The sequence below is a fragment of the Salmo salar genome, chromosome 03 (genome assembly GCF_965601325.2).
Source record: "Salmo salar chromosome 03, fSalSal1, whole genome shotgun sequence".
Taxonomy (NCBI): domain Eukaryota; kingdom Metazoa; phylum Chordata; class Actinopteri; order Salmoniformes; family Salmonidae; genus Salmo; species Salmo salar.
The window spans coordinates 81,569,237-81,587,500 of NC_138293.1; the positions used below are offsets into that span (position 1 = coordinate 81,569,237).

An 18,264-nucleotide genomic window follows, 5' to 3' on the forward strand; every position below is an offset into this window, starting at 1 on the left:
CACAATGCAGTGCCTTAGACCGCTCCGCCACTCTGGAGGCGTAATGAGGAGGGGTGTGTGTGTGTGTGTGTGTGTGTGTGTGTGGTGTGTGTGTGTGTGTGTGTGTGTGCGTGTGTAAGGAACGTCAGTGGGATACTCACAGTGTACTCTGCGTCACAGCAGGAGAAGAATCCAGGACCAGAGAGAGATGGAGAGAGAGAGATTGAAAGAGGGGAGGGGGGTTAAACAAGAGGAAAGAGAGAGAGAGGGAGAGAGAGTGAAAGATGAGAGGGAGTTAAACAAGAGGAGAGAGGGGGAGAGAGAGAGAGAGAGAGAGAGAGAGAAAGAGAGGGAGTGAAAAAGGGGAGGGAGTTAAACAAGAGGAGATTGAGAGAAAAAGAAAGAAAGAGGAGTTAAACAAGAGAAGAGAGGGAGAGAGAGCATCATGTGTTAAGAGGACACCTGAGAAGGACAACAAGGAGCAGCAGGAGCTTGTTTTCTTTTAGAGCTCTAATAATATGACCCTCTCATCATGTCATCCTCCATCACGCCCTCCATCCCTCCCAACAAGCTATTGGGATTCTTCTCTCTGAGGAAGGGAATAGTGTGTGTGTTCGTGTGTGTGTCTGTGTGTGTGTGTGTGTGTGGTAGGGGGATGAAGCTGGGGAATATGTTGTGTCTGAACAGATAGAGAAGGTTGTAAACATATAGAGCTCTTAGTCAGTCCAGTCCAAACTAGCCAGCCAGGACAAACAGTCCCTGTGCGGATTACAGTACAGTCCATCACCTAGCTATAGACCATTATCACAATGTCTATCAGAGTACAGTACAGTCCATCACCTAGCTATAGACCATTATCACAATGTCTATCAGAGTACAGTACAGTCCATCACCTAGCTATAGACCATTATCACAATGTCTATCAGAGTACAGTACAGTCAATCACCTAGCTATAGACCATTATCACAATGTCTATCAGAGTACAGTACAGTCCATCACCTAGCTATAGACCATTATCACAATGTCTATCAGAGTACAGTACAGTCCATGATTTGAATCCCCAAGCCGGCAAGGTGTAAAAATGTGCCGTTCTTCCCTTGAGCGAGGTAGTTAACCCCAACAACAATTGCTCCCCGGGCGATGATGACGTGGATGTCGATTAAGGCAGCCCCCGCACCTCTCTGATTCAGAGGGCTTGGATTAAATGTGGAAGACACATTTGGGTTGAATGCATTCAGTTGTACAACTGACCAGGTATCCCCTTTTCTCCTTTCCATTATCAGACACACTGTACTGTCCTGTACTGCTCTTCCCCTCGGGGATAAGAGGGACCAGAACAGAGAGAGAGAAAGACTGATAGTGATCAGAGGTGTTACAGTGTAATGGTCCTAGGAGTGGTTACCTGTGATGGTGTAGGTAGTAGTGTAGAGGTGTTACAGTGTAATGGTCCTAGGAGTGGTTACCTGTGATGGTATAGGTAGTAGGTAATAGTGTAGAGGTGTTACAGTGTAATGGTCCTAGGAGTGGTTACCTGTGATGGTGTAGGTAGTAGTGTAGAGGTGTTACAGGGTAATGGTCCTAGGAGTGGTTACCTGTGATGGTGTAGGTAGTAGTGTAGAGGTGTTACAGAGTAATGGTCCTAGGAGTGGTTACCTGTGATGGTGTAGGTAGTAGTGTAGAGGTGTTACAGTGTAATGGTCCTAGGAGTGGTTACCTGTGATGGTGTAGGTAGTAGTGTAGAGGTATTACTGTGTAATGGTCCTAGGAGTGGTTACCTGTGATGGTGTAGGTAGTAGGTAATAGTGTAGAGGTGTTACAGTGTAATGGTCCTAGGAGTGGTTACCTGTGATGGTGTAGGTAGTAGTGTAGAGGTGTTACAGAGTAATGGTCCTAGGAGTGGTTACCTGTGATGGTGTAGGTAGTAGTGTAGAGGTGTTACAGTGTAATGGTCCTAGGAGTGGTTACCTGTGATGGTGTAGGTAGTAGGTAATAGTGTAGAGGTGTTACGGTGTAATGGTCCTAGGAGTGGTTACCTGTGATGGTGTCGGTAGTAGTGTAGAGGGGTTACAGTGTAATGGTCCTAGGAGTGGTTACCTGTGATGGTGTAGGTAGTAGTGTAGAGGTGTTATGGTGTAATGGTCCTAGGAGTGGTTACCTGTGATGGTGTAGGTAGTAGTGTAGAGGTGTTACAGTGTAATGGTCCTAGGAGTGGTTACCTGTGATGGTGTAGGTAGTAGGTAATAGTGTAGAGGTGTTACGGTGTAATGGTCCTAGGAGTGGTTACCTGTGATGGTGTAGGTAGTAGTGTAGAGGTGTTACAGTGTAATGGTCCTAGGAGTGGTTACCTGTGATGGTGTCGGTAGTAGTGTAGAGGTGTTACAGTGTAATGGTCCTAGGAGTGGTTACCTGTGATGGTGTAGGTAGTAGTGTAGAGGTATTACTGTGTAATGGTCCTAGGAGTGGTTACCTGTGATGGTGTAGGTAGTAGGTAATAGTGTAGAGGTGTTACAGTGTAATGGTCCTAGGAGTGGTTACCTGTGATGGTGTAGGTAGTAGTGTAGAGGTGTTACAGAGTAATGGTCCTAGGAGTGGTTACCTGTGATGGTGTAGGTAGTAGTGTAGAGGTGTTACAGTGTAATGGTCCTAGGAGTGGTTACCTGTGATGGTGTAGGTAGTAGGTAATAGTGTAGAGGTGTTACGGTGTAATGGTCCTAGGAGTGGTTACCTGTGATGGTGTCGGTAGTAGTGTAGAGGGGTTACAGTGTAATGGTCCTAGGAGTGGTTACCTGTGATGGTGTAGGTAGTAGTGTAGAGGTGTTATGGTGTAATGGTCCTAGGAGTGGTTACCTGTGATGGTGTAGGTAGTAGTGTAGAGGTGTTACAGTGTAATGGTCCTAGGAGTGGTTACCTGTGATGGTGTAGGTAGTAGGTAATAGTGTAGAGGTGTTACGGTGTAATGGTCCTAGGAGTGGTTACCTGTGATGGTGTAGGTAGTAGTGTAGAGGTGTTACAGTGTAATGGTCCTAGGAGTGGTTACCTGTGATGGTGTCGGTAGTAGTGTAGAGGTGTTACAGTGTAATGGTCCTAGGAGTGGTTACCTGTGATGGTGTAGGTAGTAGGTAATAGTGTAGAGGTGTTACGGTGTAATGGTCCTAGGAGTGGTTACCTGTGATGGTGTAGGTAGTAGTGTAGAGGTGTTACAGTGTAATGGTCCTAGGAGTGGTTACCTGTGATGGTGTAGGTAGTAGTGTAGAGGTGTTACAGTGTAATGGTCCTAGGAGTGGTTACCTGTGATGGTGTAGGTAGTAGTGTAGAGGTGTTACAGTGTAATGGTCCTAGGAGTGGTTACCTGTGATGGTGTAGGTAGTAGTGTAGAGGTGTTACAGTGTAATGGTCCTAGGAGTGGTTACCTTTGATGGTGTAGGTAGTAGTGTAGAGGTGTTACGGTGTAATGGTCCTAGGAGTGGTTACCTGTGATGGTGTAGGTAGTAGTGTAGAGGTGTTGCGGTGTAATGGTCCTAGGAGTGGTTACCTGTGATGGTGTAGGTAGTAGTGTAGAGGTGTTACCGTGTAATGGTCCTAGGAGTGGTTACCTGTGATGGTGTAGGTAGTAGTGTAGAGGTGTTACAGTGTAATGGTCCTAGGAGTGGTTACCTGTGATGGTGTAGGTAGTAGTGTAGAGGTGTTACAGTGTAATGGTCATAGGAGTGGTTACCTGTGATGGTGTAGGTAGTAGTGTAGAGGTGTTACAGTGTAATGGTCCTAGGAGTGGTTACCTGTGATGGTGTAGGTAGTAGTGTAGAGGTGTTACAGTGTAATGGTCCTAGGAGTGGTTACCTGTGATGGTGTAGGTAGTAGGTAATAGTGTAGAGGTGTTACAGTGTAATGGTCCTAGGAGTGGTTACCTGTGATGGTGTAGGTAGTAGGTAATAGTGTAGAGGTGTTACGGTGTAATGGTCCTAGGAGTGGTTACCTGTGATGGTGTCGGTAGTAGTGTAGAGGGGTTACAGTGTAATGGTCCTAGGAGTGGTTACCTGTGATGGTGTAGGTAATAGTGTAGAGGTGTTACGGTGTAATGGTCCTAGGAGTGGTTACCTGTGATGGTGTAGGTAGTAGTGTAGAGGTGTTACAGTGTAATGGTCCTAGGAGTGGTTACCTGTGATGGTGTAGGTAGTAGTGTAGAGGTGTTACAGTGTAATGGTCCTAGGAGTGGTTACCTGTGATGGTGTAGGTAGTAGGTAATAGTGTAGAGGTGTTACGGTGTAATGGTCCTAGGAGTGGTTACCTGTGATGGTGTAGGTAATAGTATAGAGGTGTTACGGTGTAATGGTCCTAGGAGTGGTTACCTGTGATGGTGTAGGTAGTAGTGTAGAGGTGTTACAGTGTAATGGTCCTAGGAGTGGTTACCTGTGATGGTGTCGGTAGTAGTGTAGAGGTGTTACAGTGTAATGGTCCTAGGAGTGGTTACCTGTGATGGTGTAGGTAGTAGGTAATAGTGTAGAGGTGTTACGGTGTAATGGTCCTAGGAGTGGTTACCTGTGATGGTGTAGGTAGTAGGTTATAGTGTAGAGGTGTTACAGTGTAATGGTCCTAGGAGTGGTTACCTGTGATGGTGTAGGTAGTAGTGTAGAGGTGTTACAGTGTAATGGTCCTAGGAGTGGTTACCTGTGATGGTGTAGGTAGTAGTGTAGAGGTGTTACAGTGTAATGGTCCTAGGAGTGGTTACCTGTGATGGTGTAGGTAGTAGTGTAGAGGTGTTACAGTGTAATGGTCCTAGGAGTGGTTACCTGTGATGGTGTAGGTAGTAGTGTAGAGGTGTTACGGTGTAATGGTCCTAGGAGTGGTTACCTGTGATGGTGTAGGTAGTAGTGTAGAGGTGTTACAGTGTAATGGTCCTAGGAGTGGTTACCTGTGATGGTGTAGGTAGTAGTGTAGAGGTGTTACAGTGTAATGGTCCTAGGAGTGGTTACCTGTGATGGTGTAGGTAGTAGTGTAGAGGTGTTACAGTGTAATGGTCATAGGAGTAGTTACCTGTGATGGTGTAGGTAGTAGTGTAGAGGTGTTACAGTGTAATGGTCCTAGGAGTGGTTACCTGTGATGGTGTAGGTAGTATTGTTGAGGCGTTACAGTGTAATGGTCCTAGGAGTGGTTACCTGTGATGGTGTAGGGGTAGTAGTTCCAGGCCTTCTCTGTCACATAGAAGATTTTAGGGACCACTGCCCTGGCCCAGCTAGGGAGCTTACTGAAAGAGAGAAAAGAAGACAAGTGAGCTGAATGAAATAAGGGAGGAGTGGAGTGAAGAAAAGAGAGAAGCAAGGGAACGAGGGATGAGAAGAGACAAAAAAAGGGGAGAAGTAGAGGTAAGGTGGAGTGATAGCACAGTGAGAGAGAGAGAGAGAGAGAGAGAGAGAGAGAGAGAGAGAGAGAACAGCATCATGTGGAAATGAGAGAAGACATGACATCTATCTGAATCATAGACCTGAACCCTTCCACCCCTTGCTACCCCTTCCTCACTGTTAGACCCTATACAGTAACTGGCGCCAGCTGTGAGGAGACTGCTGGGTGGCCATTGCGGCTCAAAATTCTGTAGATTATGTTGATTTTACTGGGCAACCTGCAGCAAAAGGGAGAGAACACAGCCAGGGGTTTTCTCATTCAGAACTAAAGGAACCTCTGTGACCATCATGGTCTGATGGTCTGACCTTGTAGCCAATCAGGGAGAACCCATTCAAGAATGTCCTATCAAACCCCTAACCAGAGAACCAGGGCTGGATGGATGAGCAGCAAAGATGTCTGCTGCTGTGATGCTGAGCTGGGCAAAGTTTGGAAAAGGAAAATGCTGAGTTAAAACTGTTTAAATATGAGGAGAGAGGAGAAGAATCCTATGAGAACAAATTAAATTGAGACTGAGATTTTGAGCCCTTGGGTGGAGGCATAAACTTTATTAGAGGCATAAAGTATATTTTATCCCAATTCCATCCGGACACTACATTTGTGTGGATGAATCGAAGCAGAAAGCCCGCAAAAGCAAACAGGTACAGCCCAAACGGCTGTGTATGAGGGACACAGACCCATAAATATTGTGGGTGTCATGGGTGGGGTAGTTTACTGCAGTCAATATCATACATTGGAGAAGTGCAGACCGCAGCACCAGGCCAGCCATTAAGTTGCAAATAGCTCTGTCAACAGAAGGTGGGCGGCTGCCATTTTAAACAGCCAAATGCCACTGGGGGAGGATTCTCACTCAAAATGTTACATTTACTGAGTAATGTTGGAGCACAACCCTCCCCCCTCCCTCCCTCCCTCCCTCCCTCCCTCCCTCCCTCCCTCCCTCCCTCCCTCCCTCCCTCCCTCCCTCCCTCAGCCTTGTTGATTAGATAGATGAATCACATGAGGTTGGGGGCACCTTCATTGGGGAGGATGGGCTGGTGGAACGGTATCAAATCCATAAAACACATTGTTTCCATGTGTTTGGTGCCATTCCAGGCGCTCCGTTACGGCCATTATGATGGGCCGTCCTCCCCTCAGCAGCCTCCTGTGGGCTGAATATAGTGTTCCTGTTGGTCCCAGTCCACAGATCCTCCAGTCGTTAATCTGCTGTCAGTTCCACAGAGGACTGACATGCTGTGTTCATTGCACTCTCACTGACGGACCTTTAAATAGCAAAGTATAGAGGACCACTTTTATGTCCTCACCCTCCCTTTCTGCACACACAAACTCTCACACTCACGCACCTGTCTGGCTGTGGTAGCAGGTGGTCTGTGGGTGGGAAGGCAGGTACTGCATCCCAACGTGACTGTTGAATGATCCACCACTTACACAATGCTGATCTCCTCTCCCTTCAGAGCTCACACAGGCAGCTACCAGTCTTACTTCTGTCTGAAAAACCCCACTCCTCTCTGTCTTTTCCAGTTCTTTCTCTTTCTGCCTGGTCTGGCATTTTAAAATCTAAAACCTACACTCAAATCTCTACAGGGAAGTGAATGGTAACATAATGTGTGCTAAATTAGAACTAAGGTTTTGAAATTACATTTAAAAACTTGAGTTTCAGAAGAAGTGGGCATCTGTAAGTTGTGAACTGGGACCCTGTACCACCCATAGTTACCATACATTACTGGTACCACCCATAGATACCATACATTACTGGTACCACCCATAGATACCATACATGAATGGTACCACCCATAGATACCATACATTAATAGTGCCACCCATAGATACCATACATTAATGGTACCACCCATAGATACCATACATGAATGGTACCACCCATAGATACCATACATTAATGGTGCCACCCATAGATACCATACATTACTGGTACCACCCATAGATACCATACATGAATGGTACCACCCATAGATACCATACATTAATGGTGCCACCCATAGATACCATACATCAATGGTACCACCCATAGATACCATACATTAATGGTGCCACCCATAGATACCATACATTACTGGTACCACCCATAGATACCATACATTAATGGTACCACCCATAGTTACCATACATTACTGGTACCACCCATAGATACCATACATTACTGGTACCACCCATTAACATGACCTGCGTCCCAAATGTCACTCTATTCCCTATGGTCAAAAGTAGAGGACATTTTGCCATAGGGAATATTGTATTATAAAGGGATTAGGGTGCCATTTAAGATGTTACCCATCGCTGACCCGGTTTGTACCTATCTGACCCCCTGGAAACCAATCAGAGTGCCTCCTCACATCCCAGACACCTAATGAAGTCAGTGAATGGGATATAGATAACGCTCCATAGGGACCAGCACCATGGAATCAACAGAGAGCAGTTCCTTCCGCCAGGCAGGCAGGTCTGCTGTGATCAGAATGAAACAGTCCGGAACACAGTTAGACCTGATGGATTTCCCAGAGCAGCACACTGCAGGGCCGTGACTTTCTGTGACTGTCCGACAACGCTGTCCACTTAGTGCATGAAGAACCCCTTGGGTTGTGACGGTTGCCTGGCTGGTGGAGGATTTGGCTAAATTTGGATCTGGGAGGCTGTTTCCATTGGCGACCACATCTTGACCATTTCCCAAACTGGAATGAACCCACTCTGCTAAACTGTGTTCCTGGCCACATCTCTGATGATGAGTCAGTGACTCAGCTGATTGACTCTGACCTGTCAGTATGAGTGAGTGAGTGAGTGAGTGAGTGAGTGAGTGAGTGAGTGAGTGAGTGAGAGAGAACAAAACATTTTAAAAAGAAAGAAAGACAGGGAGAGACAAAGACAGAGAACGAGAGACAGAGGTATACAGTATGCATGTTTGAGTATGAAAGAGCAAGCGGGCTTGCTTGTGCATGCAGTGTGTATGTTATCAAGTGTCTCTGTGTGTGAAAGTGTGTGACTGATTGGGTCAAATTCAGGGCCAACTCACAGAAAAGGCATTAGTGAAGCAGAAGGTGTATTTCAGACTCACCAGTGTGTTTAACAGCAAATTCAATTGTGATCTAAATCTACATAATGGAGAATCAAATATTCAATTTCACACAGTAATCATGTTCAACAGAGTGTGGAGATGGACTAACAGAGAAAATGGGATTGAAATGACACATGCAATAAAATAGAGACCTATAATGTCTTAAAATCTTTATGTCCTCTTATGAGGGTTTTATGGCACCTCCATGTCCATACGGCAGCCCGTACTGTGTACAGCATACCACTGACCTCAGTGCTGGTGTTCTATTCTATAATATTATATTATATTAACTTCTGTTCTATTCCATTCTGTTTTTATTATATTCTATTCCATTGCATTCTGGTCCCTTGTGGCTCAGTTGGTAGAACATGGTGCTTGCAATGGTTTGATTCCCACAGGGGACCAGTATGAATCAAAAGTATGAAAATGTATGGATTAGTGTGTCTGCTAAATTACTACGATTCTGTTCCATTTTTTTTCCATCTCCATTCTATTATATTCCATTCTATTCTTATCTATTCTATACTATTCCATTCCGTTCTATTCCATGGAGGAGTATTGTCCTAAACTTTCCAGTGGCACTGACTCACCCAGTGAAGACAGTGAATATGGCACTCCCCAGGGATATGTCAGATGCTCTCTGCTAGTGCCAAGAGTTTAGTCCTGCTGTAGCTTACTAATGGGAATAAACTACACAACACCTTATGCTTAAATCACTTGAAAGGATCCTTCGGAGTATACAGTATGTGACTTTTGTGTTTACTGTATCTTCTGTGGGCCAGTATTCAATCTGGCAGGACCATGGCTTTGTGACGTCTGGTTCGCTTAATATGAGGAAACACGACCCTACCAAGCCGCACTGCTTCTTGACACTCGCTTAACCCGGAAGCCAGCCTCACCAATGTGTAGGAGGTACAACTGGCGACCGTGTAAAAGTGCATGCGCCCAGCCCGCCACAGGAGTCGCTAGAGCGCGATGGGACAAGGATATCCCGGCAGGCCAAACCCTCCCCTAACCCAGACGATGCTGGGCTAATAGTGCACCGCCTCATGGGTCTCCCGGTCTTGGCCAGCTGTGACACAGCCCGGATCTGTAGTGGCAACACCGCAGTGCAGTGCTTTAGACCGCTGCGCCACTCGGGAAAACCGGTAACTTTATTTTTACTCAAGTATGACAATTGAGTACTTTTTCCATCACAGTTGGTAAGTAAACACTTACTTGTTGAGGTAGACCCGCTTTTCTGTGAACTGTCCCTGTCCATGTGTGGGGTCCTCGTAGGGTTCATTCTGCACCACCTCCACTCCTTCTCCACGCTCACTCTGCTCATGGCTGTGCTTGCTGATCATATACAGCTGACCAATCCTGTACTGGAAGACAGACAGACAGACAGACCGATAGTGAGACGGACAGACGTGGTGTCAGCTGTACTACAACATTGGAATGTTTCCAAACGTTGTAGGAGCGTTCATTGTTTGAAGGAATACATAAAGTAAGACGACAGCTTTAGCATGAGGCCATATAAAGATCATTAATAAGTTAAGATTAGTTGAGTATAATTAGGAATTTTATTGAGTGAAAATCTAAAGTTGTTGAAGGATGATGGTAAAATAAAACCACTAGTAAATCTCCCATTTAACCTGTTATGGATAGGGGGCAGTATTTTCACGGCCGGATAAAAAATGTACCCGATTTAATCTGATTATTACTCCTGCCCAGAAACTAGAATATGCATATAATTATTAGCTTTGGATAGAAAACACTCCAAAGTTTCTAAAACTGTTTGAATGGTGTCTGTGAGTATAACAGAACTCATTTGGCAGGCCAAAACCTGAGAAGATTCCAAACAGGAAGCGCCCTCTCTGACCATTTCTTGGCCTTCTTGATCATCTCTATCCAAAACAGGGGATCTCTGCTGTAACGTGACACTTCCTACGGCTCCCATGGGCTCTCAGAAGGCGGCAAAAAGCTGAATGGTGGCTTTGCAGGCCCTGGCTGAAAAACATTAGCGCATTTAGATAGTGGTCGATCAGAGAACAGAGCCCGGAGGCGCCGGCACGAGCCGACCCCATGTTTTTCTTTCGTCTTTGAACGAAAGCAACGACTCCCGGTCGGAATATTATCGCTTTTTTACGAGAAAAATAGCATAAAAATTGATTTTAAACAGCGGTTGACATGCTTCGAAGTACGGTAATGGAATATTTAGAATTTTTTTGTCACGAAACACGTGACCCTTCGTCACCCTTGGATAGTGTCTTGAACGCACGAACAAAACGCCGCTATTTGGATATAACTATGGATTATTTTGAACCAAACCAACATTTGTTATTGAAGTAGAAGTCCTGGGAGTGCATTCTGACGAAGAACAGGAAAGGTAATCAAACTTTTCTAATAGTAAATCGGAGTTTGGTGAGGGTGAAACTTGGTGGGTGTCAAAATAGCTAGCCGTGATGGCTGGGCTATCTACTCAGAATATTGCAAAATGTGCTTTCACCGAAAAGCTATTTTAAAATCGGACACCTCGATTGCATAAAGGAGTTCTGTATCTATAATTCTTAAAATAATTGTTATGTTTTTTGTGAACGTTTATCGTGAGTAATTTAGTAAATTCACCGGAAGTGTTCGGTGGGAATGCTAGTTCTGAACGTCACATGCTAATGTAAAAAGCTGTTTTTTGATATAAATATGAACTTGATTGAACAAAACATGCATGTATTGTATAACATAATGTTCTAGGCATGTCATCTGATGAAGATCATCAAAGGTTAGTGCTGCATTTAGCTGTGGTTTTGTTTTTTGTGACATTATATGCTAGCTTGAAAAATGGGTGTCTGATTATTTCTGGCTGGGTACTCTGCTGACATAATCTAATGTTTTGCTTTCACTGTAAAGCCTTTTTGAAATCGGACAGTGTGGTTAGATAAAGGAGAGTCTTGTCTTTAAAATGGTGTAAAATAGTCATATGTTTGAAAAATTGAAGTTTTGGGATTTTTGAGGAATTTGTAATTCGCGCCACGCCTATCATTGGATATTGGAGCGGTGTTCCGCTAGCGGAACGTCTAGATGTAAGAGGTTAATGTTAGTCATCAGAACAATAACTTCATGACAATCATTAAACATATAAGCCCAGATCATATAAGCCAAAATCATAAATACCAGAGTTATAACAACCATGGCATATTCACACCTGGCAACCGTCTCCATAACAACCAAACACATGATTTAAAAGTGTCATCCACTCCATAACAACAGAAACGTCCATATTAGCCCCACCCCCGAGCAAGCTCTAAACAACAGAACAATAGCAACAGTCGCCCGTGCTATGTGATACCATATCCCAGAGGCCTCCAGTCTAGTCAACACTCACAATCCTTCACTCATCGCACACCCGCATGGACCGTGAGGGCGTACGACCATGTTGCTGTGAGCGACAGGGATGGTGTCATACGGTAACAATTTCCACCTCGGGTGGAACAAATGAGTAGGGAGAGCAGGAGGGGGGGATCTCCACCACTTTGGGAGCGCGGTTTTCCGACTGCTGGCATTCCCATTCGTAGTCCAGGAAATCAACACTGAACTGTGACTAACATATACGACCCTGGTAGTCCTCTCAGGGACACAGGGGCTCAGTGCCTGCATCCCAAATCCCTACATAGTGTACTACTTTAGACCAGGACCCATAGGGCTCCGGTCAAAACTAGTGTACTATATAGGGACTAGGGTGCCATTCGGGACTCAACCAGTGGCTCATGGTGTAGCTTCCTATAGAGTTCCAGAGATACCTAGACTAATCTAGGAGAGGGAACAGAAACAGGCCATGGGGCTCTGACTTGTGGCTGACACCTCTTTTGATGATGCACCCCCATGACGTCCAAGAGTAAGGTGTGGAGGATTAGGGAAAACGAAGACCATTCTTAGAAATAGCACTATCAGCAGAACCAGTGGCAGGAAGAAACAACATGTGGGGGTGTGAGTGCAAGTTAAACTAGAAATACTTCTATTATGCCCAACTATCCAATCGTTTTGGAACTTTCAGACTGTGGTAATGGCTGTTCCACGAAAGCAAATGGGGGAATATGCTATACGTTCTGGTCACAATGATGACCTTTTCGCTGTCACACGAAATTAGGTTTCTGTCACAATGGCACCCTAATGCAATATCCCTTATTATTACAGTAGGCTTGGTGGTGCAGCTCCACCGTGGGACTCCCAATCCTGTTTATTACACTGGGACCCCTTTGACACAGCACTGCACAGGAGCGCAGTGCCATTCATCACAATGGGCTCCCTGACGCAGCTGCGCATTAGGGTGAGGTGACACTTTTAATGGAATTCTATGATCTGATATGTGATGTTTAGTGCTGCCTCTGTTTACAGGGCCTCTCGAGGATGTGATTTATCAAACTAAAGGCTGAAGTACAGACGTTAAATTAAATGATGTTCTCTCTCTCTCTCTGCATCTATTTCTCTCTCCATCTCTCAATTCAATTAAATTCAGTAGACTTAATTGACATGGCAAGTTAAATTACTTACACTTATAACAACAATGGTGGGACCAACTGCAATAAGGTATCAATAATAATAGTAGTAGAAATGGTATTACCATTAACAGCAACAATATTAATCTCTCTCACTCTCTCACTCACTCACTGACTCTCACGCTCTCTCTCAAAACACAGTACCCCAGCCCGCTGAGGCGCTAACAGACTTATATTCTGTCTTATACAAGTTTTCATAGGGCTCAAAATGTACGCAAGATCTCGTTCAGATGTAGGCTGCCTACACGCCAATTGCAAAGACTAGCAACCACATTGTCAACTGTTATAGTCAATGGCTTCATTCCAAATGGCACCCTATTCCCTATATAGCGCACTACTTTTGACCAGTGGCCATAGGAGAGCACTATGTAGGGAGCCATTTTGGAAGCATCTTTATATAATGTTTACATATCTTACATTACTCATCTCATATGTATCCACTGTACTCTATACCATCTACTGCATCTTGTCTATGCCGTTCGGCCATCACTCATTCATATATTCTTATTAATTCCTTTACACTTGTGTGTATAAGGTAGTTGTTGTGAAATTGTTAGGTTAGATTACTTGTTAGATATTACTCCATGATCGGAACTAGAAGCACAAGCATTTCGCTACACTCGCATTAACATCTGCTAACCATGTGTATGTGACAAATAAAATGTAATTTAATTTGATCAAATCACTGTTGTTTGGCATAGCTGGTGTTACATAGAGACAGTCTGCGGCATCCATCCTCCCAGAGAGGAAACACAGATAAGACACTGTGTTTACAATAATAATGACCTCCTTCAGTCCTCCTGGTATGGTTGAGATGTTTTAACTGTCTCTCCTCACACAGAAGCCCAGTCATTTAGCCTGTAACTAAGATACATGGAGAGCTATATTAGCTGTAATCAGTCTGTCTATGTTAGTATTTGAATTACATCGTTGTGCTGAGCAGACCACTGTCTGTTAGCTAGCGCTGGGTTGCCGTGTGGGTTGCCGTGTGCCGGTTTCTAGCCCCCAAAATATACAAAAACCATTCCCTGGCTGTAAACACAAGCTTCTCACCTCCACCTCCACCTCCACCTCCACCTCCACGCGAAACAGATTTAACTTCTTTAGGAAACCACAGATGAAGGAGGGAAAGAGAATGTTTTACAGAGAAACCACAGATGAAGGAGGGAAAGAGAATGTTTTACAGAGAAACCACAGATGAAGGAGGGAAAGAGAAAGTTTTACAGAGAAACCACAGATGAAGGAGGGAAAGAGAAAGTTTTACAGAGAAACCACAGATGAAGGAGGGAAAGAGAATGTTTTACAGAGAAACCACAGATGAAGAGGGAAAGAGAATGTTTTACAGAGAAACCACAGATGAAGGAGGGAAAGAGAATGTTTTACAGAGAAACCACAGATGAAGAGGGAAAGAGAATGTTTTACAGAGAAACCACAGATGAAGACGGAAAGAGAAAGTTTTACAGAGAAACCACAGATGAAGAGGGAAAGAGAATGTTTTACAGAGAAACCACAGATGAAGACGGAAAGAGAATGTTTTACAGAGAAACCACAGATGAAGGAGGGAAAGAGAAAGTTTTACAGAGAAACCACAGATGAAGAGGGAAAGAGAAAGTTTTACAGAGAAACCACAGATGAAGGAGGGAAAGAGAATGTTTTACAGAGAAACCACAGATGAAGACGGAAAGAGAATGTTTTACAGAGAAACCACAGATGAAGGAGGGAAAGAGAATGTTTTACAGAGAAACCACAGATGGAGGTAAAGAGAATGTTTTACAGAGAAACCACAGATGAAGGAGGGAAAGAGAATGTTTTACAGAGAAACCACAGATGAAGGAGGGAAAGAGAATGTTTTACAGAGAAACCACAGATGAAGAGGGAAAGAGAATGTTTTACAGAGAAACCACAGATGAAGGAGGGAAAGAGAATGTTTTACAGAGAAACCACAGATGAAGGAGGGAAAGAGAATGTTTTACAGAGAAACCACAGATGAAGGAGGGAAAGAGAATGTTTTACAGAGAAACCACAGATGAAGAGGGAAAGAGAATGTTTTACAGAGAAACCACAGATGAAGACGGAAAGAGAAAGTTTTACAGAGAAACCACAGATGAAGAGGGAAAGAGAATGTTTTACAGAGAAACCACAGATGAAGACGGAAAGAGAATGTTTTACAGAGAAACCACAGATGAAGGAGGGAAAGAGAAAGTTTTACAGAGAAACCACAGATGAAGAGGGAAAGAGAAAGTTTTACAGAGAAACCACAGATGAAGGAGGGAAAGAGAATGTTTTACAGAGAAACCACAGATGAAGACGGAAAGAGAATGTTTTACAGAGAAACCACAGATGAAGGAGGGAAAGAGAATGTTTTACAGAGAAACCACAGATGAAGGAGGGAAAGAGAATGTTTTACAGAGAAACCACAGATGAAGGAGGGAAAGAGAATGTTTTACAGAGAAACCACAGATGAAGGAGGGAAAGAGAATGTTTTACAGAGAAACCACAGATGAAGAGGGAAAGAGAATGTTTTACAGAGAAACCACAGATGAAGGAGGGAAAGAGAATGTTTTACAGAGAAACCACAGATGAAGGAGGGAAAGAGAATGTTTTACAGAGAAACCACAGATGAAGGAGGGAAAGAGAATGTTTTACAGAGAAACCACAGATGAAGGAGGGAAATAATAGACAGAAAGTATTTTTCTGCAGGAGTGCAGCCATTGTGTACAGAAACACATTTCAAGCATATTTCAAAGTAAACAATAAATAATCATTACATTGTTGTACTCCAAGTCTCAAATGCAAATGGCACCCGATTCCCATATATAATGTGCTATATTTGTCCAGAGTCATATGGGCCCTGGACAAAAGTAATGCACTATAAAGGGAATAGGGTGCCATTTGAGAAGCAACCGCTGCCTAGGGTTGCAAAGTTACTGGTCATTTACCAAAGTTACTGGAATCTTCAGTATTTTTGGTAATTAACAGAAAATCTATGGCAATCTATGGTAACTTTGGGGATTTATACTTGAATAAATAAAAAATAAAATATTCATATACATTTTTTAGACCCGTATCCATATTGTCCATGAGTGTCTAGTTGATACACCATATGGTTAAAAAAATAGCCAAATTGATGCAAAAAAGCATCTAATTAACAATGACATTATTTTCAATTCACTACAGAATTTTCTTCAAAACTGCTACCAGTTTGACACCAAAACATTGACAACAAATACATATTTAGTCACATTAGTGTCGGTCTAAGGAGCCAGAGAACACTGCAGCCCACTGTAATCTCTGAAATAGCAGACCTTTAAACTCAGAGCAGAAAGAGCTCTATGTTCGTGTCCCAAATAACACCCTTTCCCTATATAGTATTCAAAAATAGAGCAATAATAGGGTGTCATTTGTGTCACGGCCCTGTGAAAACAGGTCCTCTGTAGCTGTAGCTCTGACAGATGTCCTCTGACTCTGTAATAATGGTGTCTGAGTTTTGGCCATTAACCGGTGTAGTAACACCCACAGACAACCAAGGACACATCTGGGGCACAGAGAAAGGGTGGTGATGCGTAGGGTGAAGAGAGGGAAGAGGAGGGAGGTAGCGTATAAAGAGAAAGAGAGAGATGATGAAGAGGAAAAGGAGGTCGGTAGATGAGAAAGAGAAAGTTGAAAGAGGGGAAGAGGAGGTCAGTAGAGGAGAAAGGTGAAAGAGGGGAAGAGGAGGTCGGTAGAGGAGAAAGGTGAAAGAGGGGAAGAGGAGGTCGGTAGAGGAGAAAGGTGAAAGAGGGGAAGAGGAGGTCGGTAGAGGAGAAAGGTGAAAGAGGAGGTCGGTAGAGGAGAAAGAGGGGAAGAGGAGGTCAGTAGAGGAGAAAGGTGAAAGAGGGGAAGAGGAGGTCGGTAGAGGAGAAAGGTGAAAGAGGGGAAGAGGAGGTCAGTAGAGGAGAAAGGTGAAAGAGGGGAAGAGGAGGTTGGTAGAGGAAAAAGAGGGAAAGAGGAGGTTGGTAGAGGAGAAAGGTGAAAGAGGGGAAGAGGAGAAAGGTAGAGGAGAAAGGTGAAAGATTGGAAGAGTAGGTCGGTAGAGGAGAAAGGTGAAAGGTGAAAGAGGGGAAGAGGAGGTCGGTAGAGGAGAAAGGTGAAAGGTGAAAGAGGGGAAGAGGAGGTCGGTAGAGGAGAAAGGTGAAAGAGGGGAAGAGGAGGTCGGTAGAGGAGAAAGGTGAAAGAGGGGAAGAGGAGGTCGGTAGAGGAGAAAGGTGAAAGAGGAGGTCGGTAGAGGAGAAAGAGGGGAAGAGGAGGTCAGTAGAGGAGAAAGGTGAAAGAGGGGAAGAGGAGGTCGGTAGAAGTGAAAGAGGGGAAGAGGAGGTCGGTAGAGGAGAAAGGTGAAAGAGGGGAAGAGGAGGTCGGTAGAGGAGAAAGGTGAAAGAGGGGAAGAGGAGGTCGGTAGAGGAGAAAGGTGAAAGAGGAGGTCGGTAGAGGAGAAAGAGGGGAAGAGGAGGTCAGTAGAGGAGAAAGGTGAAAGAGGGGAAGAGGAGGTCGGTAGAGGAGAAAGGTGAAAGAGGGGAAGAGGAGGTCAGTAGAGGAGAAAGGTGAAAGAGGGGAAGAGGAGGTTGGTAGAGGAGAAAGAGGGAAAGAGGAGGTTGGTAGAGGAGAAAGGTGAAAGAGGGGAAGAGGAGAAAGGTAGAGGAGAAAGGTGAAAGGTGAAAGTGGGGAAGAGGAGGTCGGTAGAGGAGAAAGGTGAAAGGTGAAAGAGGGGAAGAGGAGGTCGGTAGAGGAGAAAGGTGAAAGAGGGGAAGAGGAGGTCGGTAGAGGAGAAAGGTGAAAGAGGGGAAGAGGAGGTCGGTAGAGGAGAAAGGTGAAAGGTGAAAGTGGGGAAGAGGAGGTCGGTAGAGGAGAAAGGTGAAAGGTGAAAGAGGGGAAGAGGAGGTCGGTAGAGGAGAAAGGTGAAAGAGGGGAAGAGGAGGTCGGTAGAGGAGAAAGGTGAAAGAGGGGAAGAGGAGGTCGGTAGAGGAGAAAGGTGAAAGAGGAGGTCGGTAGAGGAGAAAGAGGGGAGAGGAGGTCAGTAGAGGAGAAAGGTGAAAGAGGGGAAGAGGAGGTCGGTAGAGGTGAAAGAGGGGAAGAGGAGGTCGGTAGAGGAGAAAGGTGAAAGAGGGGAAGAGGAGGTCGGTAGAGGTGAAAGAGGGGAAGAGGAGGTCGGTAGAGGAGAAAGGTGAAAGAGGAGAAGAGGAGGTCGGTAGAGGAGAAAGGTGAAAGAGGGGAAGAGGAGGTCGGTAGAGGAGAAAGGTGAAAGAAGGGAAGAGGAGGTCGGTA

The 18,264-nt window shown here is 44.7% G+C and overlaps 1 protein-coding gene across 1 annotated transcript in view; it reads right to left on the reverse strand.

Moving 5' to 3' along the window:
* LOC106601779 (cytoplasmic phosphatidylinositol transfer protein 1) overlaps positions 1 to 18,264 on the reverse strand; it is a 119,531-nt gene that overhangs the window by 22,904 nt on the left and 78,363 nt on the right. Inside the window, exons 2-4 of the mRNA XM_045715541.2 lie at positions 9,650 to 9,798; positions 5,133 to 5,221; positions 141 to 148 (exon numbers count right to left, since the gene is read on the reverse strand). Of these exons, the coding sequence (XP_045571497.1) occupies positions 141 to 148; positions 5,133 to 5,221; positions 9,650 to 9,798 (246 nt within the window). The remainder of the gene's footprint in view (positions 1 to 140; positions 149 to 5,132; positions 5,222 to 9,649; positions 9,799 to 18,264) is intronic.